A 25623-nucleotide genomic window follows, 5' to 3' on the forward strand; every position below is an offset into this window, starting at 1 on the left:
CTTCCCTGTCTGCCACACTCTCCGCATCCAGCCCGGATCTTCACGGGTTGCCATCTCTCGGAAAAGCGGACTCCATAAACGCATGGCTGCGAGCTGGCTGCGACTTAGTCGCCCCCTTAAGGCGGATATCATCTAGACGCTCCAACGACGCTAATCGCTGGTTCAACGAGGAACTGAAGGTTCAAAAACTTAACGTCCGCCGGGCGGAACGCTCCTGGCGGCGAGACTACTGCCCGATCCTTAGAAACCAGTACATCACCCTCTCGGCCTTGTACAAAAAATCTATTTTGGCAACCAAGAACGCCTACTTCTCCTCCAAAATCCTAACCGCCGAAAATCGGCCCAGAGAAATCTTTGCTATTGTGCACGACCTCGCATACTCCGACAGGGCCACCCTCAAACCCTCCCCCTCCCAGCACCTCTGTGACTCCCTCAATTCTTTCTTTCTTGACAAAATCGCCACTATCAAAGCTAACATCCCCCCCCTCCCCCTCCTTCGTTAGCCCCCAGTGTCCCCCAGTGGCAGCACGCCTCGACTCCATCCCTCTCCTTACAGAAGATTCTTTCCTCTCTCTTCTGCCTTTGGTTAAGTCCGGCTCCCCTCTAGACCCTTGCTCAGCACACATCCTGAAACAGATCTACTCTGCCTGTGTTTTGCCACCCCTCACCCTTCTTAATAGCTCACTATCACAGGGCATTGTCATTTCACCCCTTAAATCGGCCGTTATCCTACCCATCCTCAAAAAACCTGGCGCCGACCCCTCGGTTCCTATTAACTATCGCCCCATCTCACTCTTACCCTTTTTGGCGAAGGTACTGGAACGCCATGTAACCAGAACACTGAGTACCTTCGTGGAGGAGAACAGGGTTTTAGCCCCCAGGCAGGCGGGTTTCCGTCCCGCACACTCCACGGAGTCCGTGGTATTATCGGTACTTGACAACCTCAGAGAGGGTATGGACATCAACCATCCTCAGGCCCTGGTCCTCCTCGATCTCTCCGCCGCTTTTGACACGGTTGATCATGCCACCTTACTTTCCCGTGTCAGAGCGGCGGGAATCGAAGGTTCGGCCTTGGTCTGGCTGTCCTCCTTCCTGCGCGACCGCACCCAAGCAGTGCGATTGGGTGACTTTTCGGCGGGCTTCCGTGCGGTTCAATGCGGGGTTCCCCAGGGCTCCTCCCTTTCCCCCCTGCTATTTAATTTGTATATCGCCCCACTCATCTTCGCCCTCCAACAGCTGGAGGTCTCCGTCTACAGCTATGCAGATGACCTCCAGCTTATTTTTTCCCTATCTTCTTCCCCCGAGTCAATATCCAATTTCCAGTCTGTCATGATCTTCATCCAGGACTGGATGAATCACAACCACCTGAAGTTAAACCCCGACAAAACGGAGTTGGTGCTGACAAGTGGTTGTTCCAGTCCCTGGTCTTCTCTCGTCTGGCCCCCCTCCTTAGGCCCCCCCGCTTCCATCTTCCTCTGTAAAAACTCTTGGATTCAAACTGAATGACCAACTCTCCCTTCATTCCCAAGTCAGCTCTGTTGTATCCTCATCCTTTCTCTCCCTCCGCACTATCCGCAAAGTCTCTCGGTTTTTTTCTCCCTCCGCACTCAAACTCATAGTCCTGGCGATGGTTACTTCCCGCCTGGATTACGGCAATGCCCTTTACTGTGGCATGCCTGCGTACAACGTGCGACGTCTCCAGCTGGTCCAGAACCAGGCGGCCCGCCTGATATTCAATTTGTCCAATTCACACCACGTCACGCCCCTTCTTAAGTCCCTACACTGGCTCCCCATACAGGAACGAGCCCAGTTCAAGCTGGGCTGCATCATTTTCAATGCCCGGTCCGGCTCAGCCCCTGCTTTTATCACTTCCGAAATTCACTCCTATGTTCCTCCCAGGGAGCTACGCTCATCTACCCAACAACTGCTCGTAGTTCCCCGTTTTAAACGCAAAAAATGGGGAGGCTCCATATTCTCCACACTCGCTCCTGCTTTTTGGAACTCCCTCCCGGCGCACCTGAGATCCTGCCCCCAGTACACACTCTTCCGCAAGGCACTCAAAACCTTTCTTTTTACACAAGCCTTCTCACCATAAAGCCTCTTTCTGTGTTCCTGTCTTTCTCCCCCTCAGGCTTTTAGTACTTTACAGCGCCATGAAACCGCTCGGTGTACGCGCGCTTAAGAAATATTTTAAACTCAAACTCAAACCTTCTCCATTGCCGACTGAATTATTATTACTTGTATTGGTATATGGGCTATTGGTAAGTATAGTCCATTAGTATTTGGTTTGATTCCTTCAGTTGGCGACTCCGCCGGGACTCCGCGATAGGGTCGTCCCCTCCTGTAAACAGGGGTGACGGGACAAGGAGGAGTTCTGGCCGAGTGGGTGGACAGAAAGAGGATCCTGATTTGAAACACCCGTTTGTGGTATGAAAACAAGCCGTTCCACTCTCGAGCCCAGTATCCCTCCCAGCTACTGAAGACCCTACGCCGGAGTCCTACGGGCTTAACCCGGGAAAGGAACAGACTGTGTTGGTCTGTCTAGGTGTCGGCAGTGGAGAATTCGCAATCAACCTGAGTGCACCAGGTGAGTGATATTTGTGATAGGATTGGATGAGAATCACTCGGAGGAAGTGTTTCTTTTTGAAGACAGTTAAATGTTTTTGTTTGAAGGTGGCCGGGGAAGCCGGACCACAAGGGAATCTGAGGGTCTACCGTTGCGGCAAAGGGGCTGCACGGGTGGATACCTCACAGACTTGTTTGGTGAACATATGAGATTGCACCTGATGCCTTAGCGGAGTACGGCGTTGCTCGCTCGGCCTAATCCTCTCCGGGAAAGCCCTGGGAGCAACTGGGTAAGCTAGGGTTCTGAAGCTATATGCCCAGATGCCCGGCCCAACCAGAACAGGACCATGGGATGGCCTATAAGAGGGTTTGTGGTTCGCCTATCAGGTGCTCTCAGAACAGTCTGACGACTGTTCCCTTTGGTGTGATTTGTTGGTCTGGAATTCTTTTGAATCGATTCCCCGAACAGGAGTCGACGGGCTCTGTTCGTATTTGAAGACGTCATTTGCATAAACTAGATTTCGAGGAATATTTGCCTTGCATTGTTTTACAGCACTTTATTGTGACAATTGAATGAAGAGTGCATGAGTGGATGATGAAAAGGGATGCGTCCAAGTGTGCATGAATTTTGAGATGTGGTAAATAAAAATCGTGTAAGTATTATTATAATGCCTTGCTTTAGCAAAATATGATTTGGGTGCTATTGTCGGAGAGGTACACGGCTTGAACAAAGACAGCCTGCCCCTCCCGAGGGCAGCCCCAGTTTCGATATGTATGTTAAACATGGTCTACAGCCGATTCTATTTAATACCCTTTGGAACAAGTATACCAAAGATAATTCGGAGTTACAATGGCCTCTTACGGGGTCTTTTGATAAGAAAAAGAATAATTATATACAGAATAAATTATTCATGAAGAAAAGCCGTCAGTCGATGTTTGACTCCTTGAATTTGTGGTTGAAGGAGGCAAAAAGACGACAAATTAGAGAAGAGAAGTTGGGAAGGTTGAAATCGGGTCAGACAATCACTCAGAAGGCAGTGGCATACGATAAGGGAAAGGTGGAAGAAAATATTGAACGGATGGATAGGCAGTTTCGGTTAGAAACCGATAAAAGCTATGTGGCTAGACCAGAGACAGGAGATGAATTAGAAGAATTGCTGGAAGCCCGACCACCTACCCCTTATGCCCCACAGGGCTTGTACCCAGCCGTACCCTTGATACGAGTGGATCAGACGGGAGCCGCATCGGCCGTCAAACCACAGATAGGGACGGTCGCCACAGCCCCCACTGGCGGATCGGGACATGATGTTCCGCTTTCCCCTCCTTCTCTTTGACAAACTACCTCACCCTTAATATCCCTCCAGCCAGACACGGCTGTCCCTTCTCCCTTGCACCCTGTGTTTCTCTCCCCTCCAACTCAGACTACTTTAGATCTCCGAAATACAATTAGTCCGGGTGCCACGCCCAAGCGACCATTGTCTGACTTGAGTGATCAACGAGCTTTCACTCGGTCGCTGTTGGGACTGGAGGAAAGGAGAGCCATTATAATTCAGGCATCCCAGTGGATGCGGAATCCTATTTATACTTTGGAAGATATTTGGAGCACCATGAAGGATTTTGAACCCGTTGCACAGCAGCTGGCTCTAGAGAGCATGGCGATCCGATTGATTTCATTATGGGAACAGTACTTTGAGGAAGGATTTCCTCCTTAAATACTGCGTGATATCAGGGATCATGCTCATAAATTTCATCTCCAAATTGAGGAAGTATATCAGAATGTGACAACGCTTTTGCATTATCGGGAACGAATGCACCGAAAGAATGCCGAGTGGGGAGCACAGCACCCCATGAGAGAGGTACATCCTCTCTTTTTCCCGGAAGTACCTGAAATAAAGGATAATGGGGGCAATGTCACTAGAGCACGAGTGGCCGCTAGGCTTCAGGAACAATGGATCTACACCCCTTGGAAGCGAAGTGAGGTCCTTACGTTAAAGGCCCAGCTCCCTGACCCCCGTAAAAACCCTACAGCTTATTATAAGGAATTGATCGAGGCTGCCAATTCCTCCATATGACCATAGCTGACATAGAGCTATTTTTTGGTCTTTTGATTCCGGTAGATATTTGGAGACAGATACATGATACAGACCATGCCCCCGAGTTAGGAGGAACGTGGGATCAATTAAAGAATTGGGATAAGTTAAGGAAGCCCGGTGAGAAACCCAGGGATGAAGTATTAGCAGTACCAGGTAAAATTGTTACATATATGCAGACTCTTCTCCCTCCTAGAAAAGTAGATTGGGATAAACTAACAGCATGTAAACAAAAGAAGGATGAAAGTGTGTCGGATTTCTTTACTAGGTTTGAAAAGGTTTTCATAGATTTCAGCAGCCAGGACCTTTCTACAGAGGGAGGAGTACGATTATTTGTGAATAGATTTGTTACAAATTTACTCCTGGAGGTTATGTCCCGCTTCTAATCGGCTGAGAGTAAATGGACTACGGCTGCTCCGTCCGTCATTCTCAGCATGGCCCAATATTATGAGCATCGTGAAAATGAGAGTAAAGAGAAGTCAGAGAAAAAGACTAAGGATCTAAAAACTAGAGTATTACTGCAGCAAGTAAGTAGAGGGCAAAATTCAGGACAAGGAGTACGAGGCTTGTTTCAGAGAGGTACAATGCCGGGTAGAGGTAGAGGAGGTCCTCCGAACATTGGGATAAATCAATGTTCTTATTGTAAACAGGAAGGTCATTGGAGGGCGGATTGCCCTCTGTTGTCGGTAAGGAATGGATCCAGTAGAGGGCCAGGAAGGGGGCGAGGGAACATAGACCGAAATAGTATACGACGAGAGGATTGGCAAAATGAGGGTTCACGGAAGAATTATTTTGACGACCCCTTGAACAGACAATACTACAATGAGACTTATCAGGACGATAGGTATGACGGACAGGATTATGCATGAGACAGCCATGGACAGAGCGGGGGCCATATTACAGTACCAGTTGACCAAGAAGGACCTTATGTAGAGGGGGAATTGTTGGTTACATCGGGAAAGTTTTTAGTGGATACTGGAGCGATGAATAGTTCAGTCGCCCACACACTGGTCCCGGGGGCTGCTCTGTCTGGCCAAAATAATGTATCAGTAGGATTCTCTGGAATACCGGTGGTAAGCCCCGTTTCAAAACCTCTGCCCTTTACCATAGGCCCAATTTCTATGCATACGCCTTTTCTTTTGACCTCTAAATATGGTGAGAACCTTTTGGGTTTAGATATTTTGAAGAAATTGCATGCACGCATTTATTGCTCCCCTGATGGTGTTTTCTTGACTATGCAGAAGCCACCTGTGAAAGTAGCTCAATACTTTGCTAAGACTAAAACTCTACCCCCTGAGTTTTCTACGATTCCCCAGACACTGTGGGCTACAGGGGAAACTGATGTTGGTCTGTTACGAATAGCCCCTGTGTCAATAACTTTGAAACCAAATGCCCAGCTGCCCCGCATTCCTCAGTACAAAATTTCACAGGAAGGTGAACAGGCCTTGCTGCACATTATTCGCGACCTCGTTGAACGAGGGGTGGTGGAAGAGACAACAGCTAATGTGTGTAACAGCCCAATTTTGCCGATTCTGAAAAAGACGCCGATTGATGGTGCTCCAGATTATAAGACTGCATATCGTTTTGTAATTGACCTTCGAGAGGTCAACAAAATAGTGGTCCCACAGCATCCAGTGGTACCAGATATTACGGCGATTCTCACAATGATTCCTCCCACGGCTAAATATTTTTCAGTAATTGACCTAAAGAATGCCTTCTTCAGCATTCCGATTCATCCTGATAGCAGACATATCATCGGATTCTCATTAGGAGGCCGAAGTTTTAGATTTACGCGTGCACCCCAAGGCTATACAGAAAGCCCTAGAATATATAGTCAGGCCTTGAAGGCAGTACTTGATGAGTTAATTTTGCCAGCAGGAAATTCAATCATCCAGTATGTAGATGACATTTTGGTGGCCTCCGATACACAGGAGGGCTGTAAAGAAGCAACGGTGCTGTTGTTGAATCATTTGGCTAACAAAGGAAATAAAGACACCCTCTCTAAATTTCAATATTGTCGACAGGAAGTGACCTACCTTGGCCACTTACTGTCGGAAGCGGGGAGACGATTGACTCCAGAGAGAATATCTGTAATTACTAATATGTCTGTACCTCGTACCCAATGTGATGTTCGTGCTTTCCTTGGCATAACCTCTTACTGTCGCCAGTGGATTCCTAACTATTCACTCTTCTCTAAATCCTTGTTGTATTTGACTACCAAAGATGTGCATGAACCCCTACCCTGTACGGATGAATGTCAGGAAGCCTTTGACTCTTTGAAATCTGCTCTATGTTCTGCACCTGTCTTGGGTACCCCGGATTACCGGAAACCTTTTTCACTTTATGTGCACGAGGTGGACTGTTGTTCGCTTTTAGTGTTAACTCAGGGTTTCGGTGGAAAGCAGAGACCCTGTGCATTCTTTTCATCTGTCCTGGATAACGTTGCACGAGCCCTACCGAGTTGTCTGAGGGCCACCACGGCAGTAGCAGTGGCTATATGACAATCGGAGGGTATAGTCTTGAATACAGATCTCACAGTCATGGTACCGCATGTTGTGGATATTCTGTTAAACAGAACTAAGACCCAGCACCTTACAAGTGCTCGTTTGACGGGATATGAGTTAACATTGTTTGCACCACATATTACGATTAAAAGATGTGCTACATTGAATCCAGCAACATTATTGCCTCTCCCTTCCAATGATAAAAAGGATGATTGCATATTTAGAACTGAGGAAGAGACAAAAGGACGTGTAGATCTCACTGATACCCCTTTATCAAAACCCCAAGGAGAGCTGTATGTTGATGGTTCTTGTTTTAAATTACCAGATGGCACTGCAACAGCTGCATATGCTATTACAACCTTGAAAACGGTGGTGGAAACCGCTAGGATTTCGCATCACTCAGCTCAAGCAGCTGAACTAATAGCGTTGTTACGAGCATGTGAATTGAGCGAAGGACTGAGGGTAAATATTTTCACACACAGCCAGTACGGCTTCGGTGTTGCCCATAGCTTTGGGAGGCTGTGGAGGGAGAGGGGTTTCTTTACCACACATGGTCAGAAGATTCAACATGGTCCCGTAATTGATCGATTGTTATTTGCCTTGACACTACCAGAAAAAGTAGCCATCATTAAATGCAGCGCTCACAAGAAAGTCATTGATTCCACTGGAAAGGGAAATGCTTTTGCCGATTCGAAAGCTAAAGAAACAGCCCAAACTAAGATGACTCCCATGTTTCCTAGTGCTTCGGCTCGGTGGGTGGCGGAAACATCTGTGTTTGATAATACCATTGAAAGTGTAAAAGAGTTGCAAAAAGAAGCTACCATAGACGAGGCACAGAGATGGGAACAGGAAGTAGGAAAATTAGACAAAAATGAATGTTGGATAGATCGAACTGAGAAGCAGCGATGGTTACTCCCTAATGCATTGGTATATGCTGTGGTGACCAGGGCTCATGGCCCAGCCCACATAGGAGCAAAAGGTATTTTCTCCGTATTGGACGCAGTCTGGAATAACCCAAACATTCCTAAGACCGCAGCGCATGTAGTTAAATACTGCCATGTGTGTCTACGTTACAACCCTGGGGGCAGAGCATCTGTTCTGAGTGGAAATTTTGCACCACCATCCCTGCCTTTTGAAGTCATACAAATTGATTACATACAAATGGAGCGAGTGAACAATTTGAAATATGTGTTAGTGGTGGTTTGTGCTTTCAGTAAATGGGTTGAAGCCTACCCTACCAAAGAAGCCACCACGGTTGCAACTGCAAAAGCCCTTGTTAAGGAATATTTCCCACACTATTGTTTGCCCCGGATTATCTGGTCCGATAATGGGACGCAATTTAACTCCCTGTTGGTTCAAAGTGTTTGTGATGGTTTGCAGATTAAGCAAAAATTTCATGCAGCCAGGCACCCACAATCAGCTGGTCTTGTTGAAAAATATAATGGCACGTTGAAATTAAAGATGGCAAAAATTGTGCCAGTACTGGATTAAAGTGGCCTGGCGCACTCCCTTTAGAGTTATTGTCTCTAAGAACAACCCCCCACACGAGGACTGGGTTATCACCTTACGAAGTAATTTTTGGCCGTCCTGCTAATGTGTGGGGAGTCCCTAGGCCCAGGTGTTTTAGAGATATTGATTATCCTTTGATGACAGACTATTTGTATGCTTTGACTAAAGATCTGCGTTCTATTCATCAGCAGGTATCCGAGACATTGCGGCCGCTACCAGAGGGTCCTGGACATCGGTTGGAACCGGGTCAGTGCGTCCTGGTGAAGAATTATCAACGGAAATCGAGTTTGGAACCAAAGTGGTCTGACCCTTATCAAATAATCCTTGCAACAAGGTCGGCTGTGAAAGTGCATGGACGCAAGCATTGGATCCATATCAGTCACCTGAAACGCCTGCCGCTACCTTTGCCCTTTGATTTGCAAAACCGTGAAGGAATCTCGAGCCAAGAAGGTGAATTGCTGCAAAGCTTTGTGCCCTTTTCAGACGCCCAAGAAAAGGGGCATCCAAGTGAAGTGTTGCCCCCAGGTGAAAGGGCGGCGGCTCGACCAGCGGAGGCTGTTGTTTCTGGTGCATCACAGGATCCGAATGCATCTAATACCCTTGCAACAGAGTTGTTTTCTGACCAGGAGCAGCCTGGTCGCTGTAAATACGACTTTCGGCCACGAAAACAGCGCGGTACCCCTGATTCTCATGGTAGGAATTAGGGAAAGACTTGAGTTGAAAAACATCAGATAGATTTACTGGGGTACTGAGCGAGACACTAAACTGAGCACGTTCAGAGCCTGGAACACTGTGCTAATTGGCTCTGTTCAGAAAGAAAGAATGAGTTAAGGGCTGCGGTTGTTCTACGGGAAGGGGAAACGTTGTTTCCTTTTTGATGAATGGAAGAAGCCTACCTGTGAGGCTTTAAACGGACACAGGGAAGAAGATCCCTCAGTGGGAAGAAGAACCCCTCTGGTGGCGTGCGTGCTTTGTGGATACAAAGATAGTTTTTGGACTTATAGAGAGGGACTGATTTAGATTTGGACTTATATAGAGAATGTTTCCTTTTGCAATGGAGGATGAAAGACCGCTAGCTCCTAGACAATATGTGGATAATATGCATTTGTTTTCCGGATGGCCCACCAGAGTGAAGGTGGCATTCGTTGCTTTTATTGTTATAATCACAGTGATTTTGATGTGTGTATTCGTATATTTAGAATTCCAACATCCTGTACAGAAACTGCTAGGAACCACTGTTGCCCCAGAAGAACACCTCTTTTACTTTTTGCCCCCTCATAAGGCGAGACATAGAGAAACTTATGTGAAAAATGCTTTTATCGAAATGTTGCATCAGACTCATAGCACCACGAACAAAACAAATTGTTGGGTTTGTGGGTTACTTCCATCAGTAATGCATCAGCATGAATTATTCATTTCCCTACCGTTGTCTTATTTAGCTAGCTGTGAAGCCTGGTTCCAATTATTATCGTTGATGTATTCTCATTATGTAGCTGAACCAAAAATATATACTGAAAGAGATTATGAAGCCATTTTGAAGTATATAGCACAACATCAAGGATTTGATGCAGAAGGAAATGGAGGAGAGAGATCCCTAGATCCCAATGCTTGCATGAATGTATATACAGATTATAAGAATATGACTTGGTTGCAAGAGGAAATGCAGGATTTTGAACTTTTCAATTACACTATGTATTTTCAGCATTTTAAAGAACGAAATGTCACGAATGATAAAGCCTTACCGATCCCCATTATTAACACTACTTCCCCCTTTTGCATACAAGGCCGAGGCCATGTTAAGGTAGGAAAGAGTAGATGTAATTATACATAAACCTTGCAGGTATATAGTACCCCACCTATGATTACCCCTCCAGATGTATATTTTGTGTATGGTGAAAATGCGTATACTTGGCTCCCAAGGGGATCGGCAGGACGTTGCTATCTCTCGCTCCTTTACCCTCCAGTTTATATTGCCCCACCTGACTATCACAGAACACATCAGTTAGTCCGGAGGGGTGTAGTAGCTAACCAAAACATTAGTAGTTTTGATACTGACAGTACCGACCAGACAGATACCTCCCTGCAGCAGTTCGAGGATTTCGCCAAAGGTCTCACCACCTTTTGGGGACCTATATTTAATAGTCGCAGTATAAGATGCTTGTCCAGGATAGTTGAGAACGTGGTCCAGACCACAACTGGGATCTTAACAAACATTACTGTGGAGCTTCACGCGACGAGGCTTGTTTCGCTTCAGAACCGGATGGTTCTTGACGTCATCCTCGCCGATTCCTCGCCGATAGGGGCGGAGCCTTTCGCGTGATCGGCAGCTCTTGCTGTATGTATATTCCTGATTCGGCCCCTACCATTCATCTTGCAATACAAAAATTACATCGATTAGCAAGCGAAGCACATGCGGATAATGGTACCTGGTCCCTTAGTAGTTGTTTTTTGGTCTTTTGGCTACTTGGGGTTGGAAAATATTTATGGTGCTAGCTGGGGCTTTTGGAATAATATTTACTTGTTGCCTATGTCTCCAATGTGGTCCGGCTCGCTGCTCTTTCTGTGCTACCAGAATAACGTCCGCTTTAAACTTTTCTCGCCAGGCCAAAGTGGAAAAGCAAATGATCCAAAAGGAGGTTTCGAATCTTATGCAGATCGATGAGGGAGTTTTTGTGGAATAAATCGAGTTATATTGGCTATAGTAGGTCAAAAGGGCCGTCTGATGGGATCTAAATTCGATAAACACTTGTTGTTGGCCTAATATATATCAATATAACCCTGCAACTCTATAATTATATGATTAGAGTTCATTGTAAGTAGCATAATAACCAATGATTCACTTTTAGCTCGTATGCTCCTATTGATATGACCGGAGCCATTCTGTTTTGTTTCTCTATGTACAAGTGCCGTTTCCCTGAAATCACGTGATCGTGATTTCTGCTCGAAACCACGTAGGCCAGTCAGGCCGCCAACTCCACTTGTTAGCTTGTAGCTCAAGTAAACCCAAGGTCACACCTGCCCTTCTTGTGGGATGCGCACATTCTAGCAGAGCCCGTTCCTGTACTCCCCGGGCTATAGATAGACAGGGAGGCACCTTACTGACCTGCCCCCGGAATAGCTTAGGCCTAGGCTACTAGCAAAACAATTGTGCCTTATATGGGTATTCCTCTTGACTTACTGACAAGTTGTATCTTTCCTTGTAAGGTGGCATTGTGGATGCATGAAACGTATATATGCTTTGTATCTTGAACATGTAGTCAGTCTCCCCTGCCCACTTCCGAGGGTCGTGTAGACTGAGGCTCCCCTGTCAGGGCTTGTATTTGATGAATAAACGATTGAACCTTCTGCATTGCCGACTGAATTATTATTACTTGTATTGGTATATGGGCTATTGGTAAGTATAGTCCATTAGTATTTGATTTGATTCCTTCAACACGTGGCGTAAGACAGGGGTGCGTTCTCGCACCAACCCTGTTTTTATTATTCATTAATCAAGTAGTGCAGTTCCTAGCAGACACGCCTACTGACGCGCCTGTCTTGGGCGGCACCAAGTTTCCCCTCCTCATCTTTGCAGATGGCACGTTAATTGTGGATAAAACCCAAAAGGGTCTACAGACCGCGATAAATAAGTTTCAGGACTTTTGTAAAGAAAATGATCTAGAGATCAATGTGTTCAAAACTAAATTTATGGTCTTAACTAAAAACAGACCACAACGGAGCCATGTTACTATGAACGATATCGACTTAGAACAGGTGGATGTCATGACCTATTTGGGGGTGATTTTAGATCACAGGCTGCGATGGAAATCGCAGATCGATGCCCTTTGTTTAAAATTCGCTCGTTTAACGGGGTGTCTACTAAAGGAGCAACGATGTTCACAAACTAAAAGGATACTGCCACCATTAAAAATTTATAATGCAAAGATACGTTCTGCAATCCTTTATGGTGCAGAATTATGGGGCTTTGTGGATCTTGCTCCTTTGGCCAAAATTCAAAATAAGTTTCTGCGTAGCCTGGTAAGTCTCCCACAATCAACCCCGATTCAACCTTTAGTATTAGACATGGGCTGTCATACTATTAAAGACTTAGCACGGTACAGGATGGTAGCTTTGTAGAGACGTATATGGTCTACACCGGAACTGGCTTTATTTGCTAAAGAAATTTTAGATCTAAGATCAATCATAGGGTCAGGAAATCTCCTGTGGTTTCGCGAAGTGAAGTCTATATTGCGAAATATGGGTCTAAGTCTACAATGGTCAGATCCGGGAAACAATGAATTTTTATTATTATACTGGGCGACTGTAAAAGAACAATCAGTCATGTTATCACAGTCTGTAAACTTGACAGGTTTGTTTTTGAGTCATAAGGTAGACACTCGATTAGAGTCTTTTTGGGATACCATTATCAGAAGTTTGGACAGAAAATTCTATCACCAGTTTAGAGTTGGCTCGCTACCTGTAAGGATGTTTACACACAAATGGCGTGGCCAGCAATCAGAGTTCTGTCCTTGGTGTAGTGGCCACAGGGAGTCTATTGGTCACATCTTCTTTGCCTGCCCTGCATATTCCGCCCCCCGGTGCAAATGGCTAAAACCCATTTGTTGGAGGATTAAGACACGGGTGTGTACGGAAGCTCTCTGGGTTTTAAGAACAAATACCTCAGAGTGTGTAACTATAGGTGTGGCAACATTTCTAGGGTGGGCATGGATTATCAGAGCTAGATTCCCATCGGCCATTTGATTAGGAGAGAAGTTATTTTTTTTTTAATTATGAATGAATTTCTGTACTTCTTTTGAGTAATTTAATCAAGTTTTAACAGATTAATGATGTATAGAGGATAATGTGAATATCCAAAATTGATAAATTGATTATGTATTGAGTTTTTATGAACTACATATGTATTTTTATATGATGTCTTTTATGGTGTAAAAATCGAAATAAAGACGTATGAACTGAACTGAACAAGGATACATGCTCTTAAATTGTAATAATTTTCCCACAGCAATCGTTAGTAGTTCTGCTGAAAAAGTATTTACATAGTAAATTGTCCACCAGATACTGTGAGGTTCAAGAAAACCATTATACAACATTTTGTAGACATGCCTATCTTCGAGAGAAACAGGTCTAAATCAGTAAGTGTTGGGCAGTATAAGTAGGTTTTTCCAATGCACCAGGACTGCTAACCCAGAGTGGACCGCACAATGCCAATTAAAATAAACTGAAATTAATTATATTTAGGTTAGAATGCACATTGAATTCAAAGTCAATGAGTACGAGATTACATTCTCCAGAAGCTGAAGGTTTGAACAAAATTACACCAACTACAACGAGTTTTCAACTTGACAGTGGTCAGGAAGATGTACAGGGAAGAATTGAAACATTTTGAATGGGAAGCTTGAGTAATGTGGGCCACTGGTAGGAAACAAAATGGTATTAACCAATACTGTAAAGTGTTTAACTAGAAAATGTCTTGTTGTTTACAGTCGTGGTCCATTTAGGTAATAGACTAGATTATAAACCTATATACAAGGAATGAGATAAAGTCGTATAGTACTATGCGCATTTTTCAGGTCACCCGCAGAATAGTGATTTCAAAAAAATTACCTTCGATTTTTCATTCTTTATTCTGTGAGCTTCATCAATGACTAAGTATCTCCAATTAAACTTCTTGAAAACTGATTTTTCTCTAATAACCATTTCATATGAGGTAACACATACGTCCCACTCTCCAGGCATCATTACGTCGCGTATAAATGCAGCCTAAAATCAGAATAAAAGAATACATACACTTAATAGCACATTAATGAGCTCTAGAATTACATTGAGACCTTGACAGTTATCAAACATTCTTCATAATTAGCCTAGAGCCACATGGGAAGCCTTTATGTCATCCTTACGGACACATCCTAACGAACCGAAACTCCAGCAACAACGACCCTCGGGAGAAGTCTTGCAAGAGAGTGTTCTTAGCTTGCCTACTGAGGTAAGTGCATATGCCTGATATCTCATTTTGTACTTACCGGGGCTGATCACCCCGCCCCGCCCCCCTCTTTTGTTCTTCCTCTTTCCCTTCCACCACCCTTCTTCCTTTGGCTTTATTTTTTGTCTGTTTCGTGCTCCCCTCCATTCTGGTTGGGCTCTGTTGCCTCTTGGCCACGAGGTTTTGTACTTTGTGAGACGAACACTGAACTGTATCAAGTACACTGTGCATTGTGGGAAATGCATGCTTTCGTCTATAATCCACAGGGACTGTCTAAACGGTACTTCCCGCAGCTTCCGGCCTGAGGTCAATGTGAATCCTCGAGTTTATACTATGTATGCCTAACCAGATGTGCCTATGTCTAAGTTAAGAACAAAAAAACGTTCTTCATATTTGCAATAGTTTTTCCTGCTAACAGGTCTAAGAGCATCTTTTTTACTGTGGTACACTGCAATTGTGTTGGACATTTTTTCAGCTAACATTCTAGCATACGAGTAATCACTACATGCGCAGGAAACATATTAGTTACCATACATTTCTCAAGTAATTGATTTCACATAATGTAGCCCAGTTAATAACCCAGATGAATTCTTTTTTTATTTTTTTTCATTTAAAAAAAAAAAAATGTTTTATTAAAGACATTGAATTGATAAACAGCTTACAGTAAAGAGGAAGCAAATCAGTATTACATGAAATATCACATTTACAACATGTACACAGTAGTCGTACAGCAGGGAATACGTCTATTACGGTGACGGTGGATCGTCAAGGTGGGAGGCACATGGGGGGTTACAAATGTTACCTTGGTAAGCGTTCCAATTACTCCAAATCATTTACCACTTTTTAGAGCATCCCCGTGCTACATATACTGTTTTTTCCCTGAACATGCACCAGTCCATGTCCATCTTCCAGGCTTTTACTTTTGGTGGATGGGTCGCTCCCCACATGTGTTCAATGTTTCTCATTGCAATCATTAGACCCAAAGTGACCCAGAGTTTACGTTTACGTTTTCTATTTAGGTTCGTAGGCTCCCACATATTCAGGACGCATCTTTTCGCTTCAGGGTGAATAGCAAGTGCGAGTACTTCACTCGGGATATCATGTATTTTGCCACAATATTGCTTCATTTGTTTTTAATATGCATTTTTCTTAATTGTAAGATTACAGATATATTTTTACTGATTGCAGGAGATTTTAATTAGAGAACTGGTGATTAAGACTGCTATTTGGGTATTGATTGGGAATTGCAGATTGTTCAGGACGTACTAGCCATGTGTGTGGATGTTAGCTAGGTAGATTGAAATGGATTAAGTCCTCTTTGGCTGAGGGCCTGTTTTGACCTGGTGAACTTAAACTGCCGCTTCTCTCCCTATTTAACCCAATATTCAGGGTCTGAGGTAAAAACTCATTTATTAATTACATCACCCTGATGGAGCAAGGAATCAAGAAAACGGAACTTGCTCTGATCAATTCCTCATTAATAGGTACTAACCTCTAGATATAGAAAAGTAGTGAAAATTAACATTCGCATGACATTCACATACGGGGGAAGAGAGCTTTCTGCATGCTTAAATAACAAAAAATAATTTGCAGCGCAATCAAATCCCACTATAAACCGAAAATGCGTCTGCGCATTTGCAAACCAGAACATACGGAAATAACCATGTGATTAACTAGTATGAGAGGGCAACTCTCACGCATGCGCAAGTATTACTACCCTTAGTTCTGGATGCACCGCGTGCCTCGCATATGCTTGCCTGAACTTAAAAGAAGATGTTGCTGCTAATGCTTCTGCTTAAAGAAAGAGAATTTAACATGGGATAGAGTAGGAGTGGGTGGTGAACAGTGAGAATCACATATTTGAGAAATTAACATCTGTTTATGATTCTTTTATCAATAGTGTACATTTGGGCCGGTAGGCCTTGACAATTGACCTTGGGAGCCTCCTACATTTAAAGAATTGAAACATTGCAGATTTGGAAGCATCGAAATAGTACTATTTTTAAGGTGAGCCCTATCGTGTTGATCATAATTCAATGTAAACCACATGGCATCATATTTGCCATTAGAGTAGAATCTCGAACAGGTTGCCCATACTATCCCGGTATGTCAAACACATGTAATATAATAAATGTTTGGTATGTATATGGCACAGGTGTCTTTGTATATAAAAACTCCCGCTAAATCTCTTGATTCTCGAGTAAATATTATAAAAATGTCATGTAATATTGTTACCCTACTGGCACCAGGTTGCATGGTGTTGTAACAACACATGTACATTTTCGTTTTTGTTTACCAATATAATAAGATGTGTAATTTGACTTATATATATACATTTTGGGTTTACATTTACAGCCCTGATGACGTCCTATCTCCAGGACGAAACGCGTCGGCTGTTGGCAGTATAAAGAAATATACTAAGAATACAAGAATTATATTGTTTTCTTGATGAACTTTTGCTTGATAATCATTGATTTTATCGTGTCAATTGTGATTAAATAATCATACTTTCTATAAAAAAAAAATAGCACTCCCAGCTCATTTTTTGAGTACCTGTTTGGATAGTTTGGGGTTGGACGGTGCCCTAGTAGCTGGTAGAAGTGCATGACCTAAGGGGATTAATTGATGAAATCATCCCTCAGAGTGCACCAAAGCATACCCTACGTCGTCCATTTCTTATGTCAAAGTCTTTGTCTCCTTATTCTTGATCAGCAGACCTCCACCAGTCCTTTGACCAGAGGGTTGGGTTTCCCGTTTCACCAGTTGTTAACTATTATTCTGTCTTATATTTGCACATCTTTTGCAAATGTATGAGTTATTATGCCTCTGTCTCTTTATCTATCCACTCCTAATTCATTGAATTGTTGAATGAGTTTATGAATTGAATGTATTTGATAGATGGCATTTTCTCTCCCATGAAAGTTGATGGAATTTGCACTGTGAATCTGTACAAATGAGCGTTCATTTTGACTGAGTTTTTAGATACAATTTAATGAATCTTACCCAGAGTCTGTGATTATTTTATTGAAAGTTGTAGGTTATAATTAGTTAATTTGTTAATATCACCATCATCTACTCAACTAATGGGCCATTGACCAAAGGAAGAGTGTTGATCTGTGAAGATTAGTTAGGAATTGACTAATCAAGTTTAAAGTGAATATAAAACTTGACCCCTAGCGGAACAGCCAGGAAACTTGAATCTGTCCATGGGCCCAATTTGAATTTGTTGTTGACTGTGAAGTGTTAATCCATCCCTGGGCTTCTGCTGGATCAGTTTTTCTGGTAGCAGAGCAATGGTTATTATCGATTAGTTTGGTGAGTAATGATTATTGATTAGTAATTATTGTTTTCAATTATTAACTATATGTTTAACATTAAAAAGTTAGCGTTGAGTTTTATGTTGTCTGGAAGCACAGGTACAGAGATACCTGGGAATCCCGGGAATGGAATTTAGAAGTGTGTGGTAAATAGAAATCACACTGCAGAAGGTTACTCGTCTGTTGTCATAATACTGAGAACCTACGCAGGGCTGGCAGTATTATATTAGGGACTATATTGTATAAGAGTAGGGTGTGAGAGATAGCAAAGGGCTCACCTGTGGAAATTAGGCCTTACTCAGAAGAGGAGTATTCCTAGAGAAGTAACAGGTTCTCCCCGAGCTTAAGTGAAGTGTAAACTGAGGTTTTTACTCGTAGTGACCGTAAGGAATTTTCTCTTTGTAGCAAGTGAAGAAACTATCTTTGGTTTAGTGGAGCAGACAGAGTAGCTCTGTTTTTACGTCGCTACTAACACAATTTTATAAAGAAAAGTTAGAAAATATATTGTCGCATTACCTTGTAATGGGAGGGTCAGTAGCAGGAGCCATACTGACGTCACAGAGAGCCGTGCTGGCATTGGTTGAAGCACCGGGCGTGAGAAAACTGCAGATTGTAAAGAGAGGGTCAGTAGTAGGAGTAATGCTGACGTCACAGAAAACCGTGCAGCATTGGTCAGACGAGTGGGTGTGTTGTAAGCTCTGATTGGTTAATAGACAGGTAGTGTGCTGGTGTTGGGTGAAGAAAGGAACACATAGTGAACCCTGATTGGACTGTTGGTGTGAGTCGCACTGGTATAGGTCGAGTGTTAACGAACAGGGTTTGTGAAAATACGGAAGAGCTTTTGGGATTTTGCCGACTGAATTAATTAAATTGCAAGAATCGGAAGGATGAAACTGATTAATAAAATTAAGAATTTCTTTAAAAAGGACAACGCATAGTGACTAGGGAGGGAATTCTTATGCCACCTCCCAATACGCCAGCTTCCTTTATGATGATGGAGAATGGATATCATACGTGTGTGTGATTGGAGAATTGGGTGGAGTATACAAAAGGTGATGGTGTTCTAGCTTTTCCAGAACATGGAACATTTAATGTAAGGATTCTGCACAATTTGAGAAACAGGATGCTTAACACAGTATGAGGCTTTGGAAGAATGGGAAGTTGGGGCATTTGAACGAGAAAAATACAGAGAAGGCAAATTAATAAATAGAGAATTTTTACCCAGGTACCCATTTGACACTCAAGGAGCCCAAATGAAAAGATGAACAAGGGCTGTAGTAACGGAGGCTTTATATCCAGTATTAGTGGCTGAAGACAAGAAAGGGAGTAAAGGTAAGGAAAAAACAAAACACATAGGTATGACAGGAATAGGATGTGATGAGTCTGATGATGAGTTGTTCTAGAAAAAAGACCTCCGCCTTATGAAGAAAGTGCTAGGGATACAACTCTAAGTGCCCCTATGATGGGAACTCCATTGATTCCACACGTTCTATATGATTCAACAGTTATTCGAGCCACACAAGAAAAAGAGAGGGATGCATTGAACAAAACAAAAGAAGATATAATTCAGAAAATAAATCAGTTGGCTTTCAATGCTTTAGTATTTACAGTACCAGTGACTATTGGTCCTGTTATTCCGTTGTATGGTGATAAACGAGGTACACCGGAATCACACAATGTGGTAGTGACACACAATAGTACTATAAAGGAGATAGTCATGCTAGAAAATCAAACTAGTGAAAGTGATTTGAATGTTTCATTATTAGATCTCCCAAATATTGAGACGGTGACTGAGACCCCTAAAAGAATTTCGCCCATAGATGCAAGGAGGAAAGTACCAACTGTCACTCCAGTGGCAGGAAATTCTACCGGATTTTCACCTGAAGATCTGGAGGAATGGGCAAAAGGATTAGAAAAACAAAAAAACGCCCCCCAAAACTATAGATGTAAGCAAGTTGAGGGTAGACTTGGAAGAAATGAATATTGGTACGATAGGTCTTGACAGATTAGGTTCATATGGAGATGAAGAGTTGTTATTTTGTGCAAAAGTATAACTTGGAGGACGAAGAATCTTTATGATAAGATTCCAGAAGCAGCTTTAGAATTTGGAATAGATATTGAGAAATCAAAAATACTACAAAAACCCTATAGATCAGAATTTACTGAGAAGGACTTAGAAAGTTTGAATGCATCAGGAATAAGATTGCAAATAAAGGAATTAATACACATTTTGAAGACATGGGGAGACGCAGATAAATGGAGAAGTAGAAGGTCAAGGAAGAAAGATGAAGCAGCTACAAAGGAAATATCCACATTTCCGTTGAGGGAGGCAGACCAGGTGAAAAGGATGTGTCCTATGAGAGAAGTGCCTGGTGGTGGATATGTTCATGTTCCATGGAGTAGACAGGATATTTTATCCTTTACAAATGATTTCCCTAGATTGAAAGAGAAACCAATTGCATGGTACAAGCAGGTAGAGACGTTTGTTAAGGTTTCAAAGGATTTGTAGAAAGATTTGGATTGTTTGTTTGATATAGTGGCACCCACCGATTTGTGGACAGAATGTAAAATTACAGTTGATTGGCCAACTGAAGAGTATCCTAGAGAAGCAAAGTCAGCTGCGCCTTCAGAGGAAGTAATGAAGAAATATAATCAAGTGATTACCTTTCTAAAAGGAAAGTAATTGATCAAATGATTGAACAAGGTATTCTAAAAGAAATATTGAGCAGTCCTTGAAATTCACCAATCATAGGACTTAAAAAACCTAGTGGAAAATATAGAATAGTGCAAGATTGGAGGAAAATAAATAAAATAGTAGTACCCTGTTGTCCTGTAGTACCAAACCCTGCAGTGATTCTTTATCAGATACTATGGGATGCACATTGTGGAGAAGTGTGGCTCACTGGTTAGAGGAGGCAGACCCGGACGCTGAGATCAGGCCCGGGACCAGGGTTCAATTCCCGACGCGGCAGGGTCTTGAGCCCAAAATGTCCACGGACTCGGTAATTCTCGCTTCGGTAATTCTCGCTTCGGTGCCTACTCGAATCACAGGTTCACACTCTGCAACTCTGGGCAATAGCTTGCTTAATCTCCACAACGGCCCCCTGCGGCGGGATGCCTGGCTTTCACCTTGGGGATACCCAGTAGGGGCTATCTCACAGGGAAAAACCAGGACGGGTTCCGAATGCAAAGCGCTTTGAGACCTGGCGGTGATATTGTGCTATATAAAAACCCATCCATCCACCCATTAGTATACAGTGTTTGATTTGTGCCAAGCATTCTTTTCAATTCCATTGCATCCGGATAGCCAATATCTTTTTGCTTTCCGGTTTGGAGACCATGTTTTGGCATGGTGCCGAGTTCCTCAAGGGTACACAGAGAGTCCTTCAATTTTCAAGCAGGTTCTAAAAAGATGTTTAGAGAATTTGGTGATGCCTGGAAATTCAGTTCTGGTGCAGTACATTGATGACACAATAGCTTTACTGAGCCATTTGGCATAAGGAAGACACAAGGAGACCCTAGAAAAATGACAGTTTTGCAAACAAGAAGTTCAATATCTTGGACATAAGATAAAAAGAGGAGTTAGAAAGGTGACAAAAGAAAGGATAAAAGTGATTCTACAAATGAGCCTGCCTAAAACTAAAAAGGAAGTGTGAATGTTTTTGGGAGTGGTTGGATATTGTCGTCAGTGGATAAGTGGATTTTCACTACTTGCAAAACATTTAATAAGGTTGGCACGAAAGGATATGATAGATCGGATTGAATGGGGTGAAGAAAGTGAGGAAGCATTCATAAAATTGAGAAGTTGTTTGTGTCAAGCACCAGCACTAGGAATGCCAGATTATACAAAAGAGTTTGCTTTGTTCTGTTGTGAAAGGGAAGTTTGTGCACTTTCAGTATTGACCCAGAGACATGGATTGGCACGATGTCCAGTAGCATGCTTTTCTGCACTCTCGATTCAGTAGCTGCGGCATTACCCAGCTGCTTGAAAGCAGTAGCTGCTACTTGTGTGAGTCTGGAACAGAGTGAATCAATTGTGATGGGGCACCCTATAAAGGTGTTTGTACCACATTCAGTTGAGATCATTTTAACAAGGACTCGTACTCAACATTAGACCCCTAGTCAGCTGACTAAATATGAAAGAGTAATTTTGGGTGCTGAAAATGTAAGTGTAACAAGATGCACACTGATGAATCCAGCAACCATGTTGCCCGATTCCTATTGTGAAGAAGTGAAGGAAGAAATTGATCATGACTGGATGTGTACAAAGCCTAGACTTGACCTCCTTGACGTTCCATTGGAAGAGTCAGACTTTGTACTGTTTGTTGATGGGTCATGTTTGAGAAGGGAGAATGGAGAATTGATGTCTGCTTATGCTGTGTGTACTGTATCAGGTATCATAGAAGCTTCCTGTCTAAGAGGAGTGAAGTCTGCACAAACAGCTGAAATGTACGCTTTAACGAAAGCCTGTAAAGTAGGGAAGAAATTGAGAGTAACCATATTTACGGACATTTAATATGGTTTTGGGATTGTGCATGACTTCGGACAATTGTGGCTACAGAGGGGATTTCTGACTTCTTCAGGATCTCCAATGAGGAATGGCAAAGATGTTAAAGAACTATTGGAAGCATTGCAGTTGCCAAAAGAAATTGCAGTGGTCAAATGTGCCGCACATCAGTCAGGAAATGATTATGTGACATTGAGTAATCGGTACGCAGACAAAGTGGGACAATTTTGTGTGAGAAATACAATGTCTTTGAACAGAGGGATGGAAAAAGAAGTTATCAATTGCCAACTGATGTTTTCTCTGCTTTTGAAACATGGGATGAAGTTAGACAGCTACAGGATAAGGCAGACACAAAGGAAAAAACACTGGACCAAAACAGGTTGCACAAGAAGAGCTGACGATGAAGCATGGGTGTGTCCAGATGGTAGACCAATATTGCCCGATAGTTTGTTGTCACAAATGGCCAGGGTATATCATGGAACCACACACGTTGGGAGGGATGCCATGATTAGACATTTCAGACAAACATGGTATCATCCAAAGTTTAGGGTAGTTGCAGATGGTCTCTGCAAAAGATGTTTGACCTGCCAACTGCAAAACCCAGGGAGAAAGATATTGGTCAGTTGGGGAAAGATTGGAAAAGCAGAAGGACCATTTACAAGATTGAAACTAGACTTTATTGAGTTGCCACGGTGCAACAGTTTGAATGATGTCCTTGTCATTGTGTGTCTGTTTTCTTGATGGGTAAAAGCTTATCCCACGAGGTGAATGGCAGTCTCACAGTTGCCAAACTTCTATTAAGAGAGCTCATTCCTCATTTCGGATTTCCAGTCACTTTGGAATCAGATAGAGGACCTTATTTTAATAATGAGATAATTAAATTGATTTGTGAAGCTTTCAAAATTGAGCAGAAATTTCATTGTGCCTATCGACCAGAAGCTTCTGGAATGGTTGAGCAGTTAAATGGCACAATAAAATCCAGGTTAGGGTAAGTGTGTGCATCCACTTCATTGAAATGGCCTGATGCTTTGCCCCATGTATTGATGACTCTTAGAAGCATTCCTGACCAAAGAATAGGATTAAGTCCACATGGAAATCTCATGGGAAGAACAATGAGACAGGCACGTGAACCTGGCAACAAATTGGTGAATATAACTGCTGATCTAGTGTTGGACTATTTTAAGGAACTAGCTGATCTGGTACGTTCTGCGTCTCACCAGGTTGGAGAAGATGCAACCACAGCACAACCAAACCAAGCTCATGATTTGCGTCCTGGAGATTGGGTCGTGGTGAAAATCACACAAGGAAATCGTGTCCGGAACCCAGGTGGAAAGGATCACATCAAATCATATTGGTTATGACAAAGCAGTAAAGTGTGCCTGTCTGCCAAAATGGATCCATTCCAGTCATACCCAAAGAGTCCCAAGTCCACCTGAACGACAATAGCAGCAACTGGTAGAACAAAGCAAAAAGCCAGAAGCTGGAAGTAGCGAAGTCGAAAGAACCAGAGAAACAGACTCTGAAGAGCGCATTGACGACGAACAACCAAGTACATGTCAAGTCGAGGGGGCACCAGCTACTGGGACTGCAGAAACTGCTGTAAAGACCAAAGGAGAGCTTGAACTTGAAAGACCAGAACAAACCGTTGAAGTAAACCCAGATTCAGCTCAGTCAGAACTGGAAGAAGAATTCATTGCAGAAAACCAAGATCCAGCTCAGTTAGAATTAGAAGAAGAATACATTGCAGAAAACGTAGATCAAATTCAACTGCAAGAAGGAAAAGAAAAAGAATCCACTATAGAAAATTCAGATCCAGTTAATTTAGGAAGAGGGAAAGAAATTGGAGAAAGTTCAGATCAAAGCCAGTCAGTCAGTCAGAAGAAGAAAGGAGAAAAGTAGGGAGTCCAAAACAAAAACAAACAATAGAAGAAGAAAAAGTAGGGAATTCAGAAGGAGACCAACCAAGAGGAAGAGGAAAATAAAAGGACACTTGAAATAGGTGAAGAAGGTGAAAAAGCAATACAGTCAAAAAGGGTCAGGAAGGGTGATTACTGGCCGAGTGGAGTGAAAAGGCTGAGATACATTCTGAAAAGGAGAACAGGGAAAGAATTAGAACAGGTAAATGAGGTGTCCAGTTAGATAGAGCAAGAACAATCAAGAAGAAGATCATTAACATTGTCAAAGAGAGGAAGAGTACTGAGTAAAAAATATAAGACTCCAGAGTGGACCTATATAATACTCGAAGATTTTGAAAATCTTGATCGAAATGGAGAACCAGAAAGTGGCATTGTTGATGGATCTGATGAAAGGGAACTGAGACCACCTTAAAGAAAATACTTTTATACAAAAGGGTGGATTTATTGGGAAGATTATCAACCAAAAGAAGAAAAGATCGGAAGGAAAAAATAACTGATTAAAAGCTGAAATCTTTTGAAGTGTGAGATCACACAAAGAATTTACCTTTTTACAATTTTACAATTTTTCTTTAGAAAATAATTTTAAAAAAATTAGAAATAAAACTTAGATACTATAATGACAGAATTACAGGTGACGGAACATCCAAAATCTAGTTTAAAACTGAGATGTGTTAAATGTTGTTTGTGTAGTGTTACAATACTAATCTTAATGTGGGTATTGTTAACAGTTGTGATATCTGTCCTAATGGTAACTAATACTCAGAATAACACAAATATTAATGAGAGAGTGAGTGTGGTTACTAAAAGAAGACTAGACATTTAAGATTAACGGATAAGAGAATGTATTATCATGACAAATCAAGTAGTGATTGTCATTACATGTATTCAATAAACTCCTGTACCAATACGTAGATACAATGGATGTGAGTAATTGTTACGTTTGCATGAAACTATCTACTGCTGTTTCCGAAGGTGTAACATACCATCAGCTTCCATTAACTTTTGGTGTAACTTGTAGAGTTATGACTAGTTTGTTTTATGCTACTGGTAAATTGCAATACTATTATAGTAATACGGATTTAGTCTTTTCAGAAATTCCTATTCGTAGAAATTTACACCCTGTACTTAGTAGTATGAATGCAGAATTTATGGGTGAATTTTTCTTAACAATGAATCCCATAGATATAACACATGTGCATAAAAACAACCTTACATGTCTTTTCTGTGATGAAGAA

General features: G+C 42.5%; 1 protein-coding gene across 4 annotated transcripts in view; it reads right to left on the reverse strand.

The window, feature by feature from the left end:
- The window catches only part of SMARCA1 (SNF2 related chromatin remodeling ATPase 1), a 2556005-nt gene that overhangs the window by 1413325 nt on the left and 1117057 nt on the right, over positions 1-25623 (reverse strand). For all 4 annotated transcript variants that reach the window (XM_078688758.1, XM_078688761.1, XM_078688757.1 and 1 more), the window contains one exon: positions 14273-14428. In XM_078688758.1, coding sequence (XP_078544884.1) covers positions 14273-14428 — 156 coding nt within the window. The remainder of the gene's footprint in view (positions 1-14272; positions 14429-25623) is intronic.

This window comes from Lissotriton helveticus, chromosome 4_1 (genome assembly GCF_964261635.1).
Source record: "Lissotriton helveticus chromosome 4_1, aLisHel1.1, whole genome shotgun sequence".
NCBI lineage: Eukaryota > Metazoa > Chordata > Amphibia > Caudata > Salamandridae > Lissotriton > Lissotriton helveticus.